Source organism: Eriocheir sinensis, chromosome 34 (assembly GCF_024679095.1).
Source record: "Eriocheir sinensis breed Jianghai 21 chromosome 34, ASM2467909v1, whole genome shotgun sequence".
Lineage (NCBI taxonomy): Eukaryota > Metazoa > Arthropoda > Malacostraca > Decapoda > Varunidae > Eriocheir > Eriocheir sinensis.
The window spans coordinates 11,458,535-11,480,438 of NC_066542.1; the positions used below are offsets into that span (position 1 = coordinate 11,458,535).

Below are 21,904 nucleotides of genomic sequence, written 5' to 3' on the forward strand. Positions count from 1 at the left end.
TAAACAGCCTGTGCAAATTAGCAAAAAAGGGATGGAAGGAATTCCAAAATCAGGACAATTCAGTCTTGTGAGTGACAAGTGTTATCTTTCTACCTCATTAAGGTCCTCAGTGCTACGATTTCTATACACAAGCCAACCACTCTACCATAGAGCATCCTTGTCCTCAGTTGATGCTGTGCTAGTGATAGGAAAATTTCACATATCAACATATCATATAATTACAGATCAACTTGTACCTGAACCCTATATATCATTACCAACTATAGCTTATAGCTTACAACTCCTTTGTGAAGGTCAGATGCATGTCTCAGGTTAATGTTATGCTTGGTCCAAGTCTTTGATGACTTTGGCAGCCTTTGTAACATTAAGGAGCAAAACATTTCAAAATTAATCTAAAATATTCAAGGTTACTGTGGCATGTGGTGCAGTGGTTAACAAGTCTCGCTACGAATTCGCAGGCAAGGGAGTAGGTCCACAACTTTACTTTTACCTATTAAAACATATTATTCAAGCATGCTGGTTTTATCAAAATTAGATTTGACCTCTGACCTGTTTATTAGTTCACTGGAGCTTTATATTTTATATATCAGATAACTTGGACTCTTTCGGGGCTCTGGACACATTTCCATAAAATGGACCAAAATCTGGGACATACGGTGTGTGAACGAATAGTGACCAGTTGGATGTTGTAAACTGGACAAAGATCAGGATTATAGTGAGGAATTTGGCACAAATCTGGCCTGTCACCCTCTCACGTCCCTCCTGGCTCTTCAGTGGCATAAGGCAAGAGGGACGCAGCCACTCGTTGGTTGACTTTATTTTTCAATCACATAGACACTCACAGGGAGTACTGGTTAAGTCAATTTTCAAATTCAACAATAGTTTAGATTTGTGTGCACCAGATGCAACTCATAACTCATTCACCGGGTGAGCTTTCCCAACATGCATGGCGCACCTCATACTTATTTATTTCCAACTGTACAAACACCACCGCCACCTCACCCTCGCCAGAAGACAGTACTCCAGAGCTGTATTAATTTATATCACACAGCTCTGCTCTATTTCAGCTCCCTTATGATGTCAATCTTTTATGCAAGAATTAAAGAGCCTTGGGTATGCACGAGTTTTAAACTTCAGATATTTTGGGTTTTCAAGTATTCTGGATGTCTCACCCCAATTAGTCTAACTATTTTTTTTTTTTTTTTTTTTTTTTATGTTGCGGCCTATTGCGCCATAGGTTTCTTCCCGGAGGGGCCTGATGGTCGGCCCAAGTCTTCTACGCGGTGGGGCCTGATGGTCAGCCTAGCCCGTTCTGGCGCAGGCGAGTGTTTATAGTGGCGCCATCTTGTATTGGCTCATGCTGCCCCCTGGAACTCGTTCTTGATTCGCTTGGACGGCTTCCTCTAGAGTCCGGGTTGATGGGTGGTCTTCAGGACAGCATATGGGTAGTTTTAAGCCACTCGGCGGTGATTGAAAAATCCGAGGTGGTAGCGTGGGGATTCGAACCCGCGTCGTCCATCACGCGGTGAATGTGGGCCCAGCACGCTACCAGTTCGGCCACAATTATTATCCCCACTCAGCACATATATCTATCCCTTCTACCATCACGGGTCTACAGCTAACCCCTGCATGGCCTACTCTAGACTAGTCAGGCAGAAGAAACTGGTATACAAGCAGGAAAAAAATAAATAAACAAACAAATAAACCAAAAAGACATATGACATCTGTCACTCTAATGTATTAAAACAAAATCAAAATAAATAGAAACATGTATGTGAATTACCAATTGAGTAAATATTTTTGCAAAGATTACTATGTGGCTACAACAAACAGCATGGTACAATGCATGCAGCACTGTAATGTAGTCCTGCGGCAACTCTCACTATGGCCCTAAGCACCACATTTACATTTGATTAGCGTGCCTCTGTGCTGTACTGCAAAAGCAATTACTTCTTTTCATGTTTTTTGCTTGCCATACCTTTCAAGTGTCCTCCGTTGAGTGCTGGCCCGTAACACAAAAGTAAAAAACAAAAGGTAGGTTTAAGATGACAGTGACATGAACTGAGTTTCCACTGTCAATCTTTAGTATTGTTTTTATTCATTTGACTATTTGGAACACTTGTTATAATAATCTGCAAGTGTCTTTGACTCCTTACCCTCCCTTTGAGAAAAGGGATCATATGATTAATTCTTTTTAACTGTAAGCAATTCCACGATGAGTTTTCTTGTTCCTTCCGGCCATCTTGGTATGTCATTAAGTTTGTGTGCAACACAGCAGTGATGGTTAAGGAAAGACGTTTATTTATGTCACCGTTTACTACACAGCGACTTAAATAATAACTTCTATTTACAATATTTTCTTGCTCCCTGACTGTACAAGGGTGGAACTTCAATGGTGGGTGTTAATGCATGGCTGGTGTAACTGAAGAAGTTAAGTAACTATTGCAAGCTGAGCTATTGCACATATTGTATCTGTCAACTCTCCTCCCTCTTACCCATCCCTTAACTTACTTAAAAGAGTGCAAGAGGTACACTGGTGTTGAGTCAGGGAGCTGGAATGGGGGTCTGTGTGGGGAGGGTGAGGGGGCGAGGGGAGAAAATAGTGTGTGACCCCGACCAAATGTATCAGTTTATGACAAGAACAAATCTGTTAATGGGGTAATCTTTGAAGTAAAAATAAGCTAAAATTACATCTTTCTCTGCACAAATGTCTTTTTTTTTTTTGTAAATGATCTCACTGCAGATATTAAACACTCCACACAGGCCAGATATAAACAGTTAAGAGGGTTTGAAAAATATCATTTAATAACACACTGGGAGCTGCCTTTTGCTTCCATGCTACAGGCAAAATCCAGGTGCCTCCCTTATTTGTATTTACATGTTGGAATATGAAGTGGAGTGAATTAAACAGTATGCAAAGTCCATTCCTTGTGTTGAAATACATACAGATGGAAAATTCAATGACATGAATGCAGGAGATACAATTTAGTATTATGCCCCAAAGTTACTTTGTGGTACTTGAACAAGTCAACTGATGACTGCAGACAGAACATGAATATTTTCTAGGTACAGGCACCTTGTCATATGGAACAGATTAAAATGAATTTACATGTTGGTACCTATACGAGGATGGCGGCGAGGCAGAGGGCTGTGGGGCGGGGCGAGGGACGGGTTTACTTCCAGTCACCCTTCTCGTAGTCCCAGTGGGAAGAGGTGCCCTGCACGGGGTTCGCACGCAGGTCAATCATTCTCTTGAGCTGGGCTTCCATTTTCTCCTGAGAGAATGTGTCTGGGATGGGCTCATAAACTGTTGGAAAGAAGGAATGAACAATGTTAGAAATCCTCATGTTTTGGTCCTTCATACTTTGTTCAGATCACAAACCACAAACAGGGAAAAATATGGGATCAATAACTACTACTGGCAATGGAACTATACTGAGGGAGCAAAGCCTCACTCTCATGGTGAGTATGAGGCACCCCTGGAAGGTGTTTCTGTCATGCAGCTCTCAGGTGTATTTAGGCCTTGACATAGTTTGAGAGTGGGGGCAACATGTAAAGTGGTAGTGTACACTGTACATTGCATCATGTACTTTGTACATCATGCATCTCTCTCTTTCACTCTCCAATAGGTGGGGGGTCATAGATTCATGGGAGCATAAGAGGCGTCTAGAGCTTGAGGTGCGAACATACCAACATGGCGGATTTTGAGTTTTTGCCAGTTTCCGCTAGATGGAAGCACTGTATAACCCTCTGTGAACGTGAAAATGGGAAATCGGTCTCCATGGCCCAGTAGAAGGGTGGTGAGAGTAACGTGTTTTTGCCCATCTGCAGGGTGTATGAAGTGGGCTGTATCAGGGCTCTAAGGGTGAAGAGCACTAGTAAAACACTCATAAAACACCTAAATATGGAAATTTTGTTTTGAAATTTAAACTGGCTGTTATAGTCTATCGACTCTAACTTGAGCCTTTAGGCGCGGCTCAGGGAGACTGCTCTGCTGCCACATCACTCTCCTCAAAGGGTCTCTCTCTCTCTCTCATTTACGTTATATATAATCTCTTTTGCTTGGCTGTGCAGGACGTGAGTCTTCCATGGTTAAGGAAGGGTGAATGGTGCGCCCTGGTGCCTGCTGCCAAGGTCCCTCAGGGGGCACCGTTGCATGAGCCACGTTGCCAAGTGAAATGGAAGGTTTACAGAGTCGCTGTCTTTCCCTCAAATCCCAAGCCATTCATAACACCATGCAGTCATATTATGAATATATATATATTCCATAAAAGATAACGTACAGACTAACAGTGAGACAGATCGCCATGCGCAGGTCATCGCTAGATGTGTAAACAATAGGGGGTTCCCCGGGCCAAGCCACAGGGCTCAAGTTAGAGTCAATAGACTATAGTTGAATCATATTCTTTTGATATTCTGAGTTTGGATTAAATTTGATAATAAACGTGAATTAATAAAAAAACAAATACAACAAATACACACATATTTACACTACAATGCCCTTACAGGTTTCTTTGTTTTTGTTTTTTTTTGTTTTTTGTAATTAACACAATTTCACACAAACACTGATTTCACTGAATTTGTCTAACTGAAAACTTTCTGTTGATGTATGATGATAGTGCTATGCATGTTTTTCATTGTTTTTTTGCTATGCTTGACTTTGAAGGCCTGTAGCTCAAAACTAGGTAACTGGCTTGTTCGCCCCTTGAGCACTAGATGCCTCATATGCACTACTATGCCTGCTCCCTGGTAGCTGCACCACTGGTAGGAAATCCAATCATTTCACACTCATTTGTTCTCTACTTGTGTTGTGCAAAAATGTTTGTGAAAAGAGGCTCCTAAAAAGCAACCTAGTGGACAAAGCAATCACTGAAAGGCTAAAGGGAGCATGAAGAGCCATCCCTTTGAGATACTAAACATCTTGGATCTCTTGAAAAGTGGCATGTCACATGCGGAGGTGGACTGTAAGGTCAATAAGAATGAATAAAGTATTTGCATAATAAAGCTAAGTAGAAAACATATAATTCTATGCTGTTACCATTTTGTGTTAATAGATGGAGTTGCTTTATACACACATCCTTCCCTTTACTTGTTGGGAAACATAATAATAATGCAGTTTATACACAGATGACCCCGCTATTCGCTGGGTTTATGTACGCCTCCTCGCCTGGATGGAGTAAATAGTGACCATAACCTAACAAGGTCAGCAGGCATGAATCAAGCACTCACACAATAGAGCAACATAGAGATCAATAAAATTTACAATGGAGTAGTATTATAAGTAATCTAGAGGTGATTTAAACTTTAAAGTATACAGGAGGATGTGCACCAAAGATGTGCAAACACTATGCCATTTTCTACCAAGGACTTATGCATATGTGGAATTTGGTATCCATGAGGGGGACCTAAAACCAGTTCCCTGTGAATATCGAGGGACAACTGCACTGATTGGATTAACCCGGTAGCAGCGACAGGCCAAATTTGTGGCTTTACTGTGTAGCAGCGACAGGCCAAATTTGTGCCATGATATAAACCCCAAAAAATAGATGATGCATAAACTGATCACAAATGCTTTGATATATATTTTGAAATGAATTGTGTGAGTGATGATTTTTTCTCATTTTACTCGCTTAGAGGGACCATTAAGAAACATGATCCCCACTGTTACTGGGTTAAGTATCCTTATGGTCTCAACAATATGAAAAAATTGAGTTCAGTTACATGAGCCCTATTGTCCTGCTTCCCTGGAAAAGAAAACACCTGTCTTTAGTAACACTGACTGAGGAACAGATGTCTTCTTTGGGTTAGCCTTGATCATGGTGCTGGGGAAGCTTTGCCTGTGACCAGAATTCCTTATCTATACTCACCGGTGGCCTTCATGAAGAGGAACAGCCAGATGGCGAGGGAGGAGGCGAGAAGGCTGATGCCCAATATGCTCTTCCACTCGCCGGTTGGTGCCTTCACCTCAGCGAAGGTCTGGCAGAAGGAGGCGCGGTACAGGGCCTTCTTCTCCTCCAGGGTCAGCTTACTCCAGTCACCCTTCTCCTTCTCCCGGAGGGCCTGGTGGAGAGAGGCAGGGTCAAGGGGAGAAGGATGAGGGGTATATACCATACATATAAAATTAAAAAAATAATAAAATAAAAACTAAAAGACCATATAGCAGCAATAGCACATTTCTGGAAACATAATTACTATGCCCCATCCCATGCCTACTATGTTTTATAAGCAGAAGTCTAGACTAGTAAACTGCATTATTTGTTAATCCCTTTACACCTCAATGCTTATAACTACCTCTCCTAATTTTCTTGACTGACCCTATCACCCATCTTCCTTCCACTGCAGCACACACGCACATATATACGCACACACACACACACACACACACACAGTGGTGCCATCTTGCTGGTCTCGTGCTGTCCCCCAGAGCTTGTCTTAGATCCTCTTTTTGGAGAGAGAATCTAAGACTATGGGTTGGTAGGTGGTCTTCAGGACATCTTGTGGGTAGTTGTAGACCACTCGGCGGTGACTGAAAAATCTCGGCTTGTGACGGCGGGCAGGATGTGAAGTCGGGTCCTCCTGGACACTAATCACACAGTCACCGCCTCCCCCAATTCTACACTTAATATACTGGATGGCATCTACTACCATCCCTAGCACTATCTGGCCTTCATTTATCATTCCCTCTGATGAACTAGCAAAACAAGACCTTAGACAAGTAGACAAAGTGCACCAGGAAATAGCCTTATCAGTACTCCTAGATAACATGGAGAAGCAGAAAAAACAACCATGAATTTTGCCAACAACTTCTCCCACCATTTTTAACTAAAGCTGCCAAGCATGTTTTGTGATACAATTAGTGATTAATGTTTACGGCTAGTGATTTGCTATTAACGAAAATGATCTCAGTGTGAAATGCCACTTCTTGACTTTACCCAAATTTTTCCATTTAACAATAACAAAAATAATGATAGTTTTATTTTGCCCAGCAGGATATATAAGAACAGGGAGATATAAGTGTACAAGATATAAAAATATACTATAAGGATGTCCTGAAACTCAGCAATGCATCAGAATAACTCACCATGACGTCCGGGGTGTTCTCCTTGAAGCGGATGGCAGGCATGGGGATGTCCACGCGGTCGATGTAGCTGGGCGTGCCATTTAAGCCAAAGCCCACCACTTCCCTGTTACCAATCTTGGAGAGTGAAGAGGCTGCTGCCACCTGTTGCTGGCCTCCAAGGGCACTCCTCAGGCCCACCACTGCATACCTCTTCACAGCAGAGTTCAGTGCCATCTGGGGGCAAAGAAGTAAGTCATGGAATGGGAGAAGATACCTCAGAACAAGGTCATGCAAACACCTACAACAGGTAATAATAAATCATGCCACAGAGTTGTGTAATTAATAATTATCAAAAAATGAATCAATGGGGGCATACGGCAGGGATAATGCCGCCTCGCCAACCCTACGATGCCAAACCCGGGGGTTCCTCTGGGCAAGTCTCCATGCAAGCCCCCTACCCATCCTAAGTATGTACCTCCCAGTAGGATCCATGACTTGCTCTAGCTATGAACTTTGTGGGCATCCCCTTGGCCTCCTCCACTCAATAAACTAAACTGCCTATAAATTTAATTCATAAAAAAGTTGAATTAAATAAATTAATCTGACGAACTTATGCAAGGTGAAACAAGCAGTGCCCTCTATAATTCTACAATACAACTTTCTTAATTGTTACCAGCTTTGATATAGAGAGGAAAATAACTAAGTCCACCTTCCTCAAGCTTAATTGTTTATTATGCCTTGTTTCCGTGTATTGAGGACAAAAGTATTTTTTTACGGAAATCACTAAATTATTGATTTTTCCACGCCTGATGTGCATCCGCTGCCGCCCTGCTCCCACCCGTTGACAAAAGCCCGTTACTACCTTGTCCTGTCCCGTGCTGTGTGTTTCCGCCGAAACCTACATCATGTGGTAGTTTAGCCCCTCTTGACCCTCCTCCTATTTTCCAGAAGTCATTTGTTACTGCACTGCATTCAGGGACCAAACAAGAATCCATATCATAGTATTAACTTCACAAGAGGTGGCTACCCTCTCATCAACATTACCCAAAACAGAAGTTTGCAGTTTCCTTATGTTCTTAAGTTATGTTATGTTATGGAAGTGGCAATATGGGTAAGAAACTCCAATAACACTACCAACCATCAGCTGAGTGGATGTGATTCTACACTTGAGAAAAAAAACTTACTGAATAAACCCCACACCGAGAACAGGAAATGGCAATAAGGGAACTACTAGTAAAACTGCCAACCATCGGTGAAGTTGGGTGTAATTCTGGAGTAGAGGAAAAAACGGTAAAGATTCGTTTTAGGACCGTGCCAGTATTTCATTACCTACCTTATGAAACATCACTAGCTCTTCATATATCTTTTCCACAAACGTTCAACAATCATGGAAACGCTTTCAAAATCCAATTCAAGGACTATTTATTGTTGAGAATAGGGGATAATATTCACAAAAGCGTAGCCTCCTCTGTCAGTGGCCGTAGCGATGGTGCCGCCGCAGCCGCAAAATAGCTCGCAGAGGGTTTAGGGTGGGGGAGCATATTTCAACTACAACTGAACTTTACAACCTGCTAATGGGGGGGGCCCCACTTATATATGCGACTTATTTCTGTGAGGAGGTATTTCTCGCAACACCGGTTGCACCGCCGCCAGAGGAGGCTATGCTTTCGTGAATATTATCCCCTATTTTCAACAATAAATAATCCTTGAATTGGATTTTGAAAGTGTTTCCATGATTGTTAAACATTTGTGGAAAAGATATATGAAGAGCTAGTGATGTTTTAAAAGGTAGGTAATGAATACTGGCACAGTACTAAAACGAATCTTAACCAAAAAACACATGTACCGAGAAAAAAAAGGCAAATAGGAAATTGTAATAGAGGAAAGAAATAATGGAATACCAATAATACCTGCAACCATCAGCGTAGTGGGTGTGATTCTAGAGTAAACAACAACAAAAAGGCTGACATAGCCGATAGCACCCAGCCTTACCCCATTGCCATCCCCTAAATATAGTACACCATTTTGAGGCCACACTAACTCTTCCACAGCGAAATAAATTAAGTGGGTGTGATTCTAGAGTAAATAAAAAACAAGGATCAGACAAGACAGCCGATAGCACCCAGCCTCACCCCATTACTATTATCTACCAGCGTGTTGTCTAAATAGAATACATCAGTTTGAGGCCGCGCAAACTCTTCCACAACAAAATAAATCAAGTGAGTGTGATTCTAGAGTAAATAAAAAATAAAAGTTGGGCGCAGTCGAGTACTTTCCCCGGCCCATACATACACCCCATACCACCCAACCTAACGCAATTACTACTTTTAGGTATTAACATCTTCTCTAGTTAAAATACACCATCTTGAGGACACACTAACACATCCACAGCGGCATAAATACAAAAAAAATACCCGCCCTCCCATCACCCGGCGCCATCAGCTGATCGGTGACCTAGTGGCCGGCCCGCACTAACACCCTTTACCCCACGTTCGAGACCCGCAGCACCGACTAGAAGTATTTACCTTAGTCTCTAGTGTGTTAAAAATGTTTTGAATACTGTGAGGTTAGCTTGTGGAGGTCAGGAATGAGGAATAAACACCAGCTATGCTCACCTCACAGCCTCGTCTCGCCGCCATCTTGCACACAACGACCGCTGTTCTCCCTTTTCCTCCCTTTATCAGATCTCAACTTTTTATTTATCTATCACTTTATCTAATATCCAAGTTTATTGTGAGTATTTTCTATAGTCGGAAATGTAGGTTATATGGTCTGAAAGTGAGTGGAAATAGGTTGGTACATGAAAAGCATTTTGCGCCGAGACTTAAAACAGTTTTGGAACGAGATGGAGAGGGCGGTGGGTTGCATCATCATCATCGTCAGCATCAGCACCAGCCTTGCCAAACTGTCGTACTCAGCACTTTGATTGATTAATTGATTGTTGGCTTATTATTGAAAAAGTATGCAATCAAGGAGAAGGCAGGAGCATGACATCCCGACCCCCAGGCAATACATAGTGTGATTCGCAATATACAAGGAAAAAACATGTGCACAATATCCATATCACCAGTCCTGCCATTGTGTCTTTTTAATTTCATGGTGCTTCCTACACATGTATTAATAGTTGTATAATCACACTCTGTCAACAATAAACTATCAATCAATCACCAGCTTGAGCCATAGTTATTGCAAAAAAACATCAATAATTAACGGTTTTAAATATGACTTTGATTTAATAGTTATATGTCAGTTTTGGGGGCGTCTGAAATCGAGAACTGCAGTGTTGAATACGATAATCTTGTGTTTCTGATCACCTCCACACACCTCGAGCTCAAGGTGAAGGTTGCGTCATTATCATCATCGCCAGCATCAGCACCTAAGACGCCTCCAGGATCAGCATAAATCATCATATGTCTAACGAAACTGTGCAAAATGAGATGTTACGTACACAACAAAGACAAATTTACACCAGTCACAGGTGACGAAAAATATAAAGAGGTTAAAAGAGGAAGAAAGAATGATGTGAAGATAAAGAAAAGGAAGAAATAATGGAAAGCAATTAAATACCTTTAATTAAACACAAAACCAGAGACAAATTAAACCAGTCACAGATGATGAAAAATATGAAAAGGTAAAAAGAGAAGGAAAAGAATGATGTGAAGAAACCTGTTCTGGCACTCCTTCTCTCCCGTCTCGCTGGTCGCGGGTTCGATCCCCGGCGCCGGCAAACCTTTCCTTGTCTGGATTAATTTCTCGTGTGTTGTTACACGGAGTGGTCGTGTGGGAGTAGAGAAAAGAGACAAATTCTGGCGTTACGTACACTTGCTCCAATACTCGTTCACCCTATTGATCCGCCGGTCTCTTCGATCACAGGTGATCTTCCCCTGACACCCCCTCCCTCAGTTTTTCGATCCCTCGTACACTTCCTTCGCAGCTTCATTCTCATCACGTGTTCAAACCATCTAGCGTACCTTGCTTCACCCATTCGACCACTCCACAATCCATGCATTCCCTTAATTTACTGTCACACCCATACCAAACCTCTCATACGGGCTTTCATTACATTCTCCATCCCATCCAATAACAATGCTGGTGGTGATTGATTGATCGCGAGATCGATCAGATCTAAAAAAAATAAAAAAATAATCAAGATGCAACCCGCCAGAGTTCCATCTTGAGAAACAGGGACCAGGTGCCAGGAGTATGCATTGGCAGTCTCAAATCGGTTTGAAGTGCTTGGTACTTTGAATGATACAGGCGTTTCTGAGAGACAGATGAGAGTGAATGGGAGGACTGGATGGGAGTGGATGGTGCTGCTGCTGGGGCCGTGATTCAAGTGGAGAGACGAATGGATGAGTGATTGAGGCGGTGAAAGAGTTCCTGGAGAGCATGTAGTGTGCAAGATGTAGGCAATGATATCTTGCCCCAAGTAGTTGAGTTTTGTTTTCCTTCACAGGAGCTGCCGATACAAAGGGGCTGGGGAGAAATCTCGGTAGTCGGTACACCTGTGACATCAAGATCAGGATCAAGGTCAAATCTCCTCGATCGTCAGTCCCCATTACCGTGGTTCATGCTCCAAACACAGCAACCAGACAGTGACCAAGGAAGAGCATATACACTAGAGGCCTTGGCAGTGACCCTCAGGCCTCAGCCCGCCATCACGTCCGCACGGAAGCCTGGTCAGCTCGGCAGGATCTTGCCCCCCAAGGATTCAACGGCAAATTCTACCCTGACTCCTCGTTGCCCCCGGAAAAAAAAAGTCAAGCTCTGTTCAAACAACCACACAACGAAAACTAGACTGCTGAACTGCTATTTGAAGACCACACTGACAAAGAAGAAGTGAAACGGGTTCTGTATGAGTTAAAAAAAAGGTAAATCAGGTGACACCTATTAAGAACAGACTAGAGGAAGCAAAGGGAAGGCCACCACAACCAGTCAACCACCTAAGGACAGACTAGAGGAAGCAAAGGGAAGGCCACCACAACCAGTCAACCACCTAAGAACAGACTAGAGGAAGCAAAGGGAAGGCCACCACAACCAGTCAACCACCTAAGGACAGACTAGAGGAAGCAAAGGGAGGCCGAGGCAAAGGCTATCTCCTGGACCTTCAACTGGACTCGAGAGGCATACTATCTTTAGGGCCATAGTTGCTGGTTCCATGCCCCACCGAGCTCCTTAAAACACTGAAGAAGAAGACTCGCTGGCTGTAGTGGATGACTGGCAACTAGAGGCAAGCAAGAAGAGGAATTAAGTTTTACTACTCAAGAGGTACACTATCTTAGGGCCATAGTTGCTGGTTCCATGCCCCACCGAGCCCCTTAAAACACTGAAGAAGGAGACTCGCTGGCTGTAGTGGATGACTGACAACTGGATGCAAGCAAGAAGAAATAAATTTTACTCTTGACTCCCTGTTGCTTCTACTCGAGGCACACTGTCCTTAGGGCCATATAGTAGTGGTTCCATGGCCCATACAGCCTCTTAAAATACTAAAGAAAAAGACTTGTTGGCTGTAGTGGATGACTCAACTAGAGGAAAGACATGTCCAAGTCCAGCTCGCCAGGCAAGGAGGTCCAGAAATACTCCACAGAGAAAGAAATGAAACTCCTGCTGGACATCCTCGAAGAATATAAAGATCTTGTGTGCACCAGGAAGAATGACGTGGATACCATAGCACGGAAGCATGGTGCCTGGACCAGCATAACAAAACGGTACAATGCTGTGGCGGTGAAGAGAAGGTACCCCAAGAAATCCTACCAGCAGTTGAAACGGACCTGGGAGCACATGAAGACCAAGTAAGTGATTTGTGCATGTTACTGTAATGGACGTCTTTTTACTCTGTTGTACCCTAGTGTGACCTCAGTGATACCCCGATGTACGTTATGATATCTTTTTACCTTAATGAGAATAAGGTGTGTGGTAAATCTTAAGAATAGCGGCTACTAGCGGGTGCGCATTTAGGGCATGGTGTGGTGGTAATTACAACATTTCTATTACGTATGATGGGGTTTCGACAAGCGGACGGGTGTGGATATGTCACAAGGGGTGTATTTTTCCGCGCGGGCTCTTCCCTTTCTTCACCCCGGAGCTCACAGTTTCATCGCCCATCAACTTAGAAGAAATCGTGAGGCCAGCATGGAAAAATACACCCCTTGTGAAATAAACACACCTGTCCGCTTATCAAAACCCTGTCGTAATGCTAGAAATGTTGTAATTACCACCTCACCATGCCCTAAATGCACACCCGCTAGTAGCCGCTATTCTTAAGATTTACCAGGTGTGGAAACAAAGCCTACCAGGTGGTGCGCGTCTGGTCAGACTAGGTTTGTCCACCCGCCTGTAAACACCTCCACTCTTGTCCTTCTGTGCCTCACCTTCCATCTAATATAACGAACACAATATGATATATATGGAAATGCTAATGATTGAAAATAGCCAACTTTCATCTCATATAATAAACAAAGTGTGTTTTACTGTAGAAGCTCATTAAGTGCAACATTTTTTTAGCGTAAAGCTGTTTTTTGTGTAAAATTTCATCCCGCTATTGATGTACTCAACCCTCGATTTGCCGGACCTCCATTTGCCGGATTTCGGATTTGCCGGACAAGAGTCCGTGGGGTAAAAAAAAAAAAAAAAAAAAAAAAAGTCCGGGACAAGTCGATTTCAAACTACCGCGCCAGACAAAGTTCGCAAATCGGGCACTAGATGGCAGCGCGGGCGGACATACACGTCTAGTACTGGACTGTACACAAGTCTGCCGCGTCACACGAGTGTTGTGCTTACGTGCTTGTCGTGGATACACCTCTTCTTCACAACGATGCCACCCAAAAACCCACCAAAGAAAGTAACCAAGCGTACAGCTAAACCTGTGCACCTTTCTGTGTCGCAAAAACTGGAACTTTTACGTAAAATAGATGGAGGAATGAGTGTTGCCCAAGTCTGCGAGCTGTATGGGGTGAAAAAACAGACAGTTTCGGACATAAAAAAAGCTAGAGGAAAGTTAGAAAATTATGCAGTTAAATTTGCTGTGTCGGGAAAGGGTGATGCAACTAGAAAGCATATGAAAGACCCGAAATGTGTTGAACTTGATTTGGCAGTGTACAAGTGGTATACCCAGGAGCGTGCATGTGGGGTGGAAGTGAGGGGAGTGGAGTTGGCCGCTAGTGCTGCTAAGCTTGCTGCCCACATGGGTATTGAGTTCAAGGCCAGTGATGGGTGGCTCTGGCGCTTCCGCAGGCGCCATGGCATCCGCAATCTGGCTGTGACAGATGAGGCTGAAAGTGCCGATGCTGAAATGATTGAACCTTTCCGTGATGATCCGTATATGTATGTTGTATATGTGCATGTTGTAGAAGGTAATATATTATATTACAGGACAGTATAGGACAGCTATGCGAGGTGTAGTCCGGGGGTGGGTTGTGTTTCCCGGACATATATAGGGTAAAGTCCGGCAAGGGGGTAGACCCCCGGACATTTTCCATTGCCGGACATTTGCCATTCCCGGACAAGCCTTCCCCCCTTTTAGTCCGGCAAATCGAGGGTTGAGTATAATTTAATAGAAAAATTCTGCTAAATCAAGGGCAGACTCTCAAGGGTCAAGGGATACTAGTTTCATTTGTGTTAAAATATTTTAGAAAAACTAAGCAAACTAAGCTGAAACTAAAATACAGAGTTGATTTTATTTATTTTATCTTCCAGTTGAGAGAAAATTAGTTATTGTTTCCAAGCAATAACTATTGCTATGTACATGTTCAAGAGAGCTTAAAAAAAATTTCCAGTTAAGTTTTGTTTTCATCACAGCTCTGAACATTTCCTAAATTTCTCATTTTTTCAAATTTTAGAGCAAAAAAGATATACTTGCAAGATAAGAAGAATAAGAATTCTGCAGAAATAGGACTCCAAAACCATCATGGCAGTCACACCCCAACCCAGCTCAGCCGCCCTGACAGTCAGCAGCAAGGGAAGGGGACCCAGAAGCCGGGACGAGGGTCAAAGTCAAGAAAAAAACCCACCACATGCCAAGTCCTACCGCTTACCAATCCATTTGACAGCGATGCTCCATCAGGTGAGTTTTTAATCTTTGTACTTATTACTTATTCTGGCATTACACTTGCTCTGTATACTTGTTTAGACAAAAAAAGTATACAATATAAACAACTCGGTGGGTCAGATTTATGGGATTAATTTTTCCAGACCTTTATCTTTTGCTGCCATAAATTTCCCCCTCAGCCACACATGCCATAGCCTTGGTGAATGACAACTTGACAAATGCTTCAAATCAGTGAAAAACAAAACAACTAATTACTGGATAACTCTAAGGTCCCTATTCCCAGACACTTGGCCCTCACAACAAATATTTCCAAAGGCCACAGTGGAGATTAGTTGGCTTCTCATGAGTGAGTTTCATATTATTGGTGCAGAAACCTTGTCAGACCATAACTAGCCTCATAAAACTGTCCATAAAACTCACATACTCATAAAACTACCCACAACTTCTACAAAGACCTTATCAAACTCATAAAGCTTCCCACAATTTCTACAAATCCTTATCAGACTCATAAAGCTTCCCACAATTTCTACAAAGGCCTTATCAGACTCATAAAACTACTCACAACTTCTACAAAGGCCTTATCAAACTCATAAAGCTTCCCACAATTTCTACAAAGGCCTTATCAGACTCATAAAATGTCCCATAACTTTTACAAATCCTTATCAGACTCATAAAATGTCCCATAACTTCTACAAATCCTTATCAGACTCTTAAAATGTCCCATAACTTTTACAAATCCTTATCAGACTCATAAAATGTCCCATAACTTCTACAAATCCTTATCAGACTCATAAAATGTCCCATAACTACAAATCCTTATCAGACTTATAAAATGTCCCATAACTTCTACAAATCCTTATCAGACTTATAAAATGTCCCATAACTTCTACAAATCCTTCTCAGACTCATAAAATGTCCCATAATTTCTACAAATCCTTATCAGACTCATAAAATGTCCCATAACTTTTATAAATCCTTATCACTCATAAAATGTCCCATAACTTCTACAAAGGCCTTATCAGACTCATAAAATTACCCACAACCTTCAAATCCTTATCAGACCCATAAAACTACCCACAACTTATACGAATGCCCTATCATACTCATAAAACTGCCCACATCTTCTACAAAGGCCTTATCAAATGTGGGTGTGGAAGCCCCCAAATGTTTGAGAATAAGGACCTAAGCATCAAAATATAATTCCTACCTCTAAATCTGTCACATCACTCCATAATTGCTATGCTTTTTAAATTAGGAACTGCCTTGCATCAGTTGCGCTAGGTTCCTAACTTAAATCTATATACAGTACTATCACTGCCTGGTTCCACTGTTAGCTGATGTGTTCTGCATTAGCGAACTCATAGATTAATAGATGTTTAGGATGGATATCAGGGAGGAGAGAGTGAGGATGTATATCACGAAGGAGAGAGCATACAATCGTCAAGAGTGGGAGAGATTCATAGCCTATCTAACCACATGAGGGAAAGTAAGGATGTTCAAGGAAAAGAAGATGAAGAGTATATATATGAGGTACTGTTTTAGGATGATGCAGACCAAAATACCTCTTATTTGAGGCTCCACCTAATGTTTGTAAGGTATCACCAAGGAAAGGAGAGAGGTGAGAGGGGCTGCATTAATGTGCAGAAAGGGAGTGTATGAACAGGGAGAACTGGAGACTCTGCCATGACCAGCTCAAGAGGACAGGAATGAGCTATAGAGAGACAGACAGGCACCAAAGCACATCATTGAAGCCGATATGGCCAGTCTGGTGTAATGATCGAACCTTTCTAACTGTGAAGATAAGAAGAAATGTGGGTAGTGTTTTTTATGAAGGGAACATAGAGGAGTTCATCATCAACAAAAGAGTTCCTGTGCCTGATTTTGTGGGTGGTCGCCACATCTGCACCAGCCTGGCCACCCTGAAAACAAAGAGGGGTTAAAGGGCCCTCTCCCTAAGGCACATGTGTTTAGATGCTTGCTGAATGAAATAGTACAGTCTGTTCATGTGCATGGCAAGGACATTGATATCTTGGAATTTCACATACCTTGATAGTGTAGTTCAGAACAACGGCAGGTCTCGACAAGAAGCTTCTATTGAAGTTTCTTGGCTTTGGTGTTATGGACTCACTCAACTTGTGTTTCTGGCATTGCTGGTACCTGTGCGGAATGACAAACACATCCTCAATTTGCTTGTAATTCCTGTCTTACTCTGTAGCTATTAGACATTGGCACTAAATAGTAACTTGAGGAGGCAGATTGAGACCTTTGGTAGTAAGTGTCTATGCAGAATCATGAGATATTGCTGGAACGATTTTGTGTCAAATCAGCAGTCACTCTATGAGACTGAATGGAGGCCTATTACCTGCATAATCTGTGAATGTCAACTCTGGGCATACGGGTATGTGATATACTACTTGGAAATCGACCTTGCTCACCGGGTTGTCACTGTAAGAGACAATTCTGAGTGTAGGAGACCAAGGGGATGCCCACAGAGTTTGTGGCTTGAGCAAGTCAATAGATTTTGCCTTGAGGTACTTAGGATGGGAAGGGGGCCTGCGTGGAGACTTGCTTGGTGATACCACTGTGGTTGGCGTCATAGGGTGAGTGAGGCGACGCCAAGTATGTGAACTAACATCATTGTAAATAGCAATAAAGTGCATGCATTTCTGCCATCAATGTCATTAGCAAAATTTTCATTGCTTCATTTTTTCCTTATAACACTGCGATAACAACAAACACTATAACTCTGAGATGGGACCCTACCCATCACTGCTGCTCTCTTCTCAACATCCCACACCAGGCTCACTTCCTTGGTGAGTTTTGACTTTGTTTGGGCTAAAATCATGGGAACTCTTGGAAGGCTGCTCTCTCTCCATAATGGGGCGCCTTATATAGGAGCATAAGTGGAGCCATCATGCCTTTCTTGTGCCACAGCCTAACCTTGCCTTCAGACTGTGAGATGGAGGAGGATGCACCACCACCAAACCCCCCTCCAGCAGAACAACTTGCCCCCACACCAGAGCCTCCAGTTTGTACCCCACCCGAAACAAGACCCCCTTCGGCAACGCTCTCTACCACGTCGACAGCCGGTTCAATGCTGCCACCTGAGGTCCCGGCTTCCCCTGCACCACCATCACTGGACGGACAGGAAGAGGCTTTACCATCACTGGACGGAGAGGAGGAGGCTTTACTATTACTGGACGGACAGGAAGATGCTCAACCATCATTGGACGGACAGGAAGATCTGCGACCTACTTCACCAGAGGATGTGTTGTCTGTGCCCCCTAGTGAGTCATCACCGCCGCCACAGCAACCACCAAAACGCAAGCGCTCTGATAACGCTTCAGTGCCAGAGCAGCGGTCCGAGGACGTAATGGACCTTAAGTATAAGGAACACGAGTTGGACATGGAAATTAAGAGGACGGAGCAGGAATGTGCTATCATGGAAAAGGAGCTGAAACAATTAAATTTGGAAATGGTTAAAATGGATTCCGAAGTAAAGAGAGTGGAACTAAAGGTATTAAATTTATCATTGAAGAATAAAGAAATACAAACTCAGACTTTTCAAAATGAATTACAGAACTCCAAAAAGATGTCTCGTGTCCTTGACGTGTGGGAAAATACGGCGGTAACTGTGCAGACTGCTGCTAGCGGGATAATAGACTATTTGAATCATTTAAAATCTTGACCAGTTCTATAAATGTACTATATCTAATTCTATTGTTATTGTTATTATTTGGGCACCTACAGTGTGTGTGTAGGTGTGTGCGTTTCCCTATTGTGGTCACCTGTATGTAGTTTGTCTTAGGTATTTTTTCACTTTCTGAAGCACACATGAGATATTGATCTGCTTAGGAGAATAAATCCTTCCCCAATAAACCCGGGGTTCGAATCTGGAGACAGGAGGAAGACACTATCATGGAGCCAAAGGGGCCCCCGTGACTGAAGGCTTTTAGGAGTCTTTACCCACATCTTAAGTCATTACAAGTGTACAAGATTTGAGTTAGCTTTGTGTTGTCCTGTCTCCAGATCTTCTGTTATCCAGCTCAGTCTTAGTCCTGTATGTTCCTTGCTTGTGCCATCTTCACATCCAGTTCACTCAAAGCATCTGTATTTCTATATGAGAAACTAAATTTCTTGACATTATTTCTGTAAGGACACCTGTGATTGATTGTTGGCAGGCAGGTTGTCTGACATCTCCAAGGCCCAACACACTGATATAGCACTGATAGGCTTTCTTGATGGGGTTTACTGGACGGCCTCAGCCTGTAATTGTGTAGGCAAGTGTTTTATAGTGGTACACTCGGACGCAATGATATTGTAATCTCCAGATTGGGCAAGGAAGTTAGCCCGCTTCGGACCACTCCACCACTCCACCAATAGCTTTTTATTCCATGCTGATTTTTTCCTAAAATTATTAAGCTACTGTAAGAAGAAACAATGCCACCTGACAAAGGAAATTCTCCTGAGGATGATGGTAGCCACAGATTTTGGGTAAGCTAGAAAGGAAGGGAGGCAAGCAAGCTTTTATACAAAACTGTAGGTGATGGACAAGTGGCTTTGTAGTGTAAAAGCACATATAGCCTAATGTTACAATTTAATAAGTTTGTATTAAAGCTTTCTTACCTTCCTTCCTTTCTAACCTACCCAAAATCTGTTGATACCATCATCCTCAGGAGAATTTTCTTTGTCAGGTGGCATAGTTTGTTTCTACAGTAGCTTAATAATTCTAGGAAAAAACTGGCATGGAATAAAAAGTTATTGATTGAGTGATGGGGGTGGAGGGGGGTGTCTGAAGTGGGCTAACTTCCTTGCCCAACCTGGAGGTTACACTATTATTGTGTCTGAGTGTACCATCATGCATGGCTCATGCTGGGTTGATAGGGTCTTCAGGACAGCATGACGGTAGTCTAGGCATACCTCCATTATCTGCTCATTCTTTTCACAAGTAGCCCATCACTGCTTTTTATCTTGCAAGCGTCACTCTTTCTTCCCCCGTATCTGTTGATTTCCTTCATTAGGATCTTTTTGTTCTCCAGATATTTTGGTGATATCTCACTACCCAAGTCCTCATCTACTCCCTCTTAACTTTCCTCAACCTGTCTTTTCACCAGTCCCTTATTCTCTACTGTGTTCATCATCATCTCATTAATGCCTGCTCCTAGGGGCTCCCACCAGGGGATGGCCATGGCAGAAGAGTTTCCATTCTACCATTTCGTAACCAATGAGGTTCATCTACTGTGTTGTCTCACTTATTTTGGAGAGAATAGGAGTCAAAGGGCTTCTTTTATTCTATAGGAACCTGTTCTGGGCAAAATTACCATCACTCTCCCCTTAACCCCTGCAAACTGTGCTCATTTATGGAATCTTGGGTGAGAAAATAGTTCAGATATTAGTATTTATTGTAGTATTTTTGTTTTAGATGAAACAGTACATTCTGTTCATGCATGTGACGAAGACATTGAGATCTCGAAAAATTTTACATATACTACTTTGGTAGCGTAGTTCAGAACAACGGTGGGTCCCGCCTGGAAGTCTAATGGCGGATTGGCCTCAGTTATGGACTCACTCAGCACAAGTATATGGCGTTGTCGATACCTGTGTAGAAGTACAAAGATTCGGATCTTCAAGTCGCTAGGGACTTGGAGAGACAGATTGATGCCTTTGGTAATAAGTGTCCACAGAATCATGGGAAATTGCTGGAATGACGTGTGTGTCAAACCAGCAACTACTTTGTGAGACTGATTCGACATGTATCATCTGCATAGTCTGTCAATAACAATTCAGGCTGTACAGGCATGTGGGATGCTACTCAGAAGCAACCCTGCTCACTGGGTTGTCTGCAAGGTGCAATCTAAGAGGGCCCCCTGGGCTTGGCGTTGTAGGGTGGACGAGGCGACGTTCCCCCTGGTGTACGGCCCCATTGATTGATTGATTGATTTTTGTGTCCCCTTAGTTGTTTGTGGCTTGCCTTGCTTCTAAAGTGTGTAAGTATATTGTTATTTATTGGATTTTTTTTTTCAGTTTATTTGGTTGTTTTTGGAGAGAGAGAGAGAGAGAGAGAGAGAGAGAGAGAGAGAGAGAGAGAGAGAGAGAGAGAGAGAGAGAGAGAGAGAGAGAGAGAGAGAGAGAGAGAGAGAGAGAGAGAGAGAGAGAGAGAGAGAGAGAGAGAGAGAGAGAGAGAGAGAGAGAGAGAGAGAGAGATTCAGTACTATGCAGAAACATATAATTTTAACATTTTAGCATTGTCTGTCATGTGTGTAAGGATTATTATAACTTAGCTTCATGACTTCATTATTACATACCTGCCATACACATTTGAGTCATCATATCTCCCTTTTTTATGTATGTATGTGTGTTAACTTGTTGCTTGCATCTTTTATATACCTGAATTGTCTTGCCTTTTTTGTGTGTAAGGGTGTAATAATTTGTTTACATATTTTTACTTGTGGAAATAAATAATATTGACACTTCTCCCAGCGTTTTGTTTCTGATATTCTCCTTTACCCTTTCCCTTAACCTGGTAGCAGCGATGGGCCAAATTTGTGGCTTTACCGTGTTGCAGTGATGGGTCAAATTTGTGGCTTTACCGTGTAGCAGCGATGGGTCAAATTTGTGGCTTTACCGTGTAGCAGTGATGGGTCAAATTTGTGGCTTTACCGTGTAGCAGTGATGGGTCAAATTTGTGGCTTTACCGTGTTGCAGTGATGGGTCAAATTTGTGGCTTTACCGTGTAGCAGTGATGGGTCAAATTTGTGGCTTTACCGTGTAGCAGCGATGGGTCAAATTTGTGGCTT

At 42.7% G+C, this 21,904-nt stretch overlaps 2 protein-coding genes across 4 annotated transcripts; one reads left to right on the top strand and one right to left on the bottom strand.

The window, feature by feature from the left end:
- Positions 1-2,558: 2,558 nt before the first annotated feature.
- Positions 2,559-9,840, bottom strand: LOC127007080 (cytochrome c oxidase subunit 4 isoform 1, mitochondrial-like). Its single transcript, XM_050877629.1, has 4 exons — positions 9,676-9,840; positions 7,082-7,294; positions 5,868-6,060; positions 2,559-3,307 (listed from the first exon to the last, which is right to left on the bottom strand). Exons 1-4 carry the CDS (start codon positions 9,697-9,699, stop codon positions 3,174-3,176), a joined length of 564 nt encoding a protein of 187 aa, XP_050733586.1. The 5' UTR covers positions 9,700-9,840; the 3' UTR covers positions 2,559-3,173.
- Positions 9,841-12,049: 2,209 nt separating this feature from the next.
- LOC127007081 (arp2/3 complex-activating protein rickA-like) lies at positions 12,050-21,581 on the top strand. Of its 3 annotated transcripts, none has more exons than XR_007760063.1 (3): positions 12,050-12,852; positions 14,899-15,122; positions 15,251-18,052. XR_007760063.1 is itself a non-coding variant. In XM_050877631.1 (3 exons), exons 1-3 carry the CDS (start codon positions 12,599-12,601, stop codon positions 18,793-18,795), a joined length of 1,215 nt encoding a protein of 404 aa, XP_050733588.1. In that variant the 3' UTR covers positions 18,796-21,581. The 3 variants fall into 3 exon arrangements, 2 of the variants coding, with proteins under 2 accessions (XP_050733588.1, XP_050733587.1); XM_050877631.1 differs by lacking the exon at positions 15,251-18,052 and adding an exon at positions 18,059-21,581 and having other exon boundaries at positions 12,599-12,852; XM_050877630.1 differs by lacking the exons at positions 12,050-12,852; positions 15,251-18,052 and adding exons at positions 13,407-14,383; positions 18,059-21,581.
- The last annotated feature ends 323 nt before the right edge of the window (positions 21,582-21,904 follow it).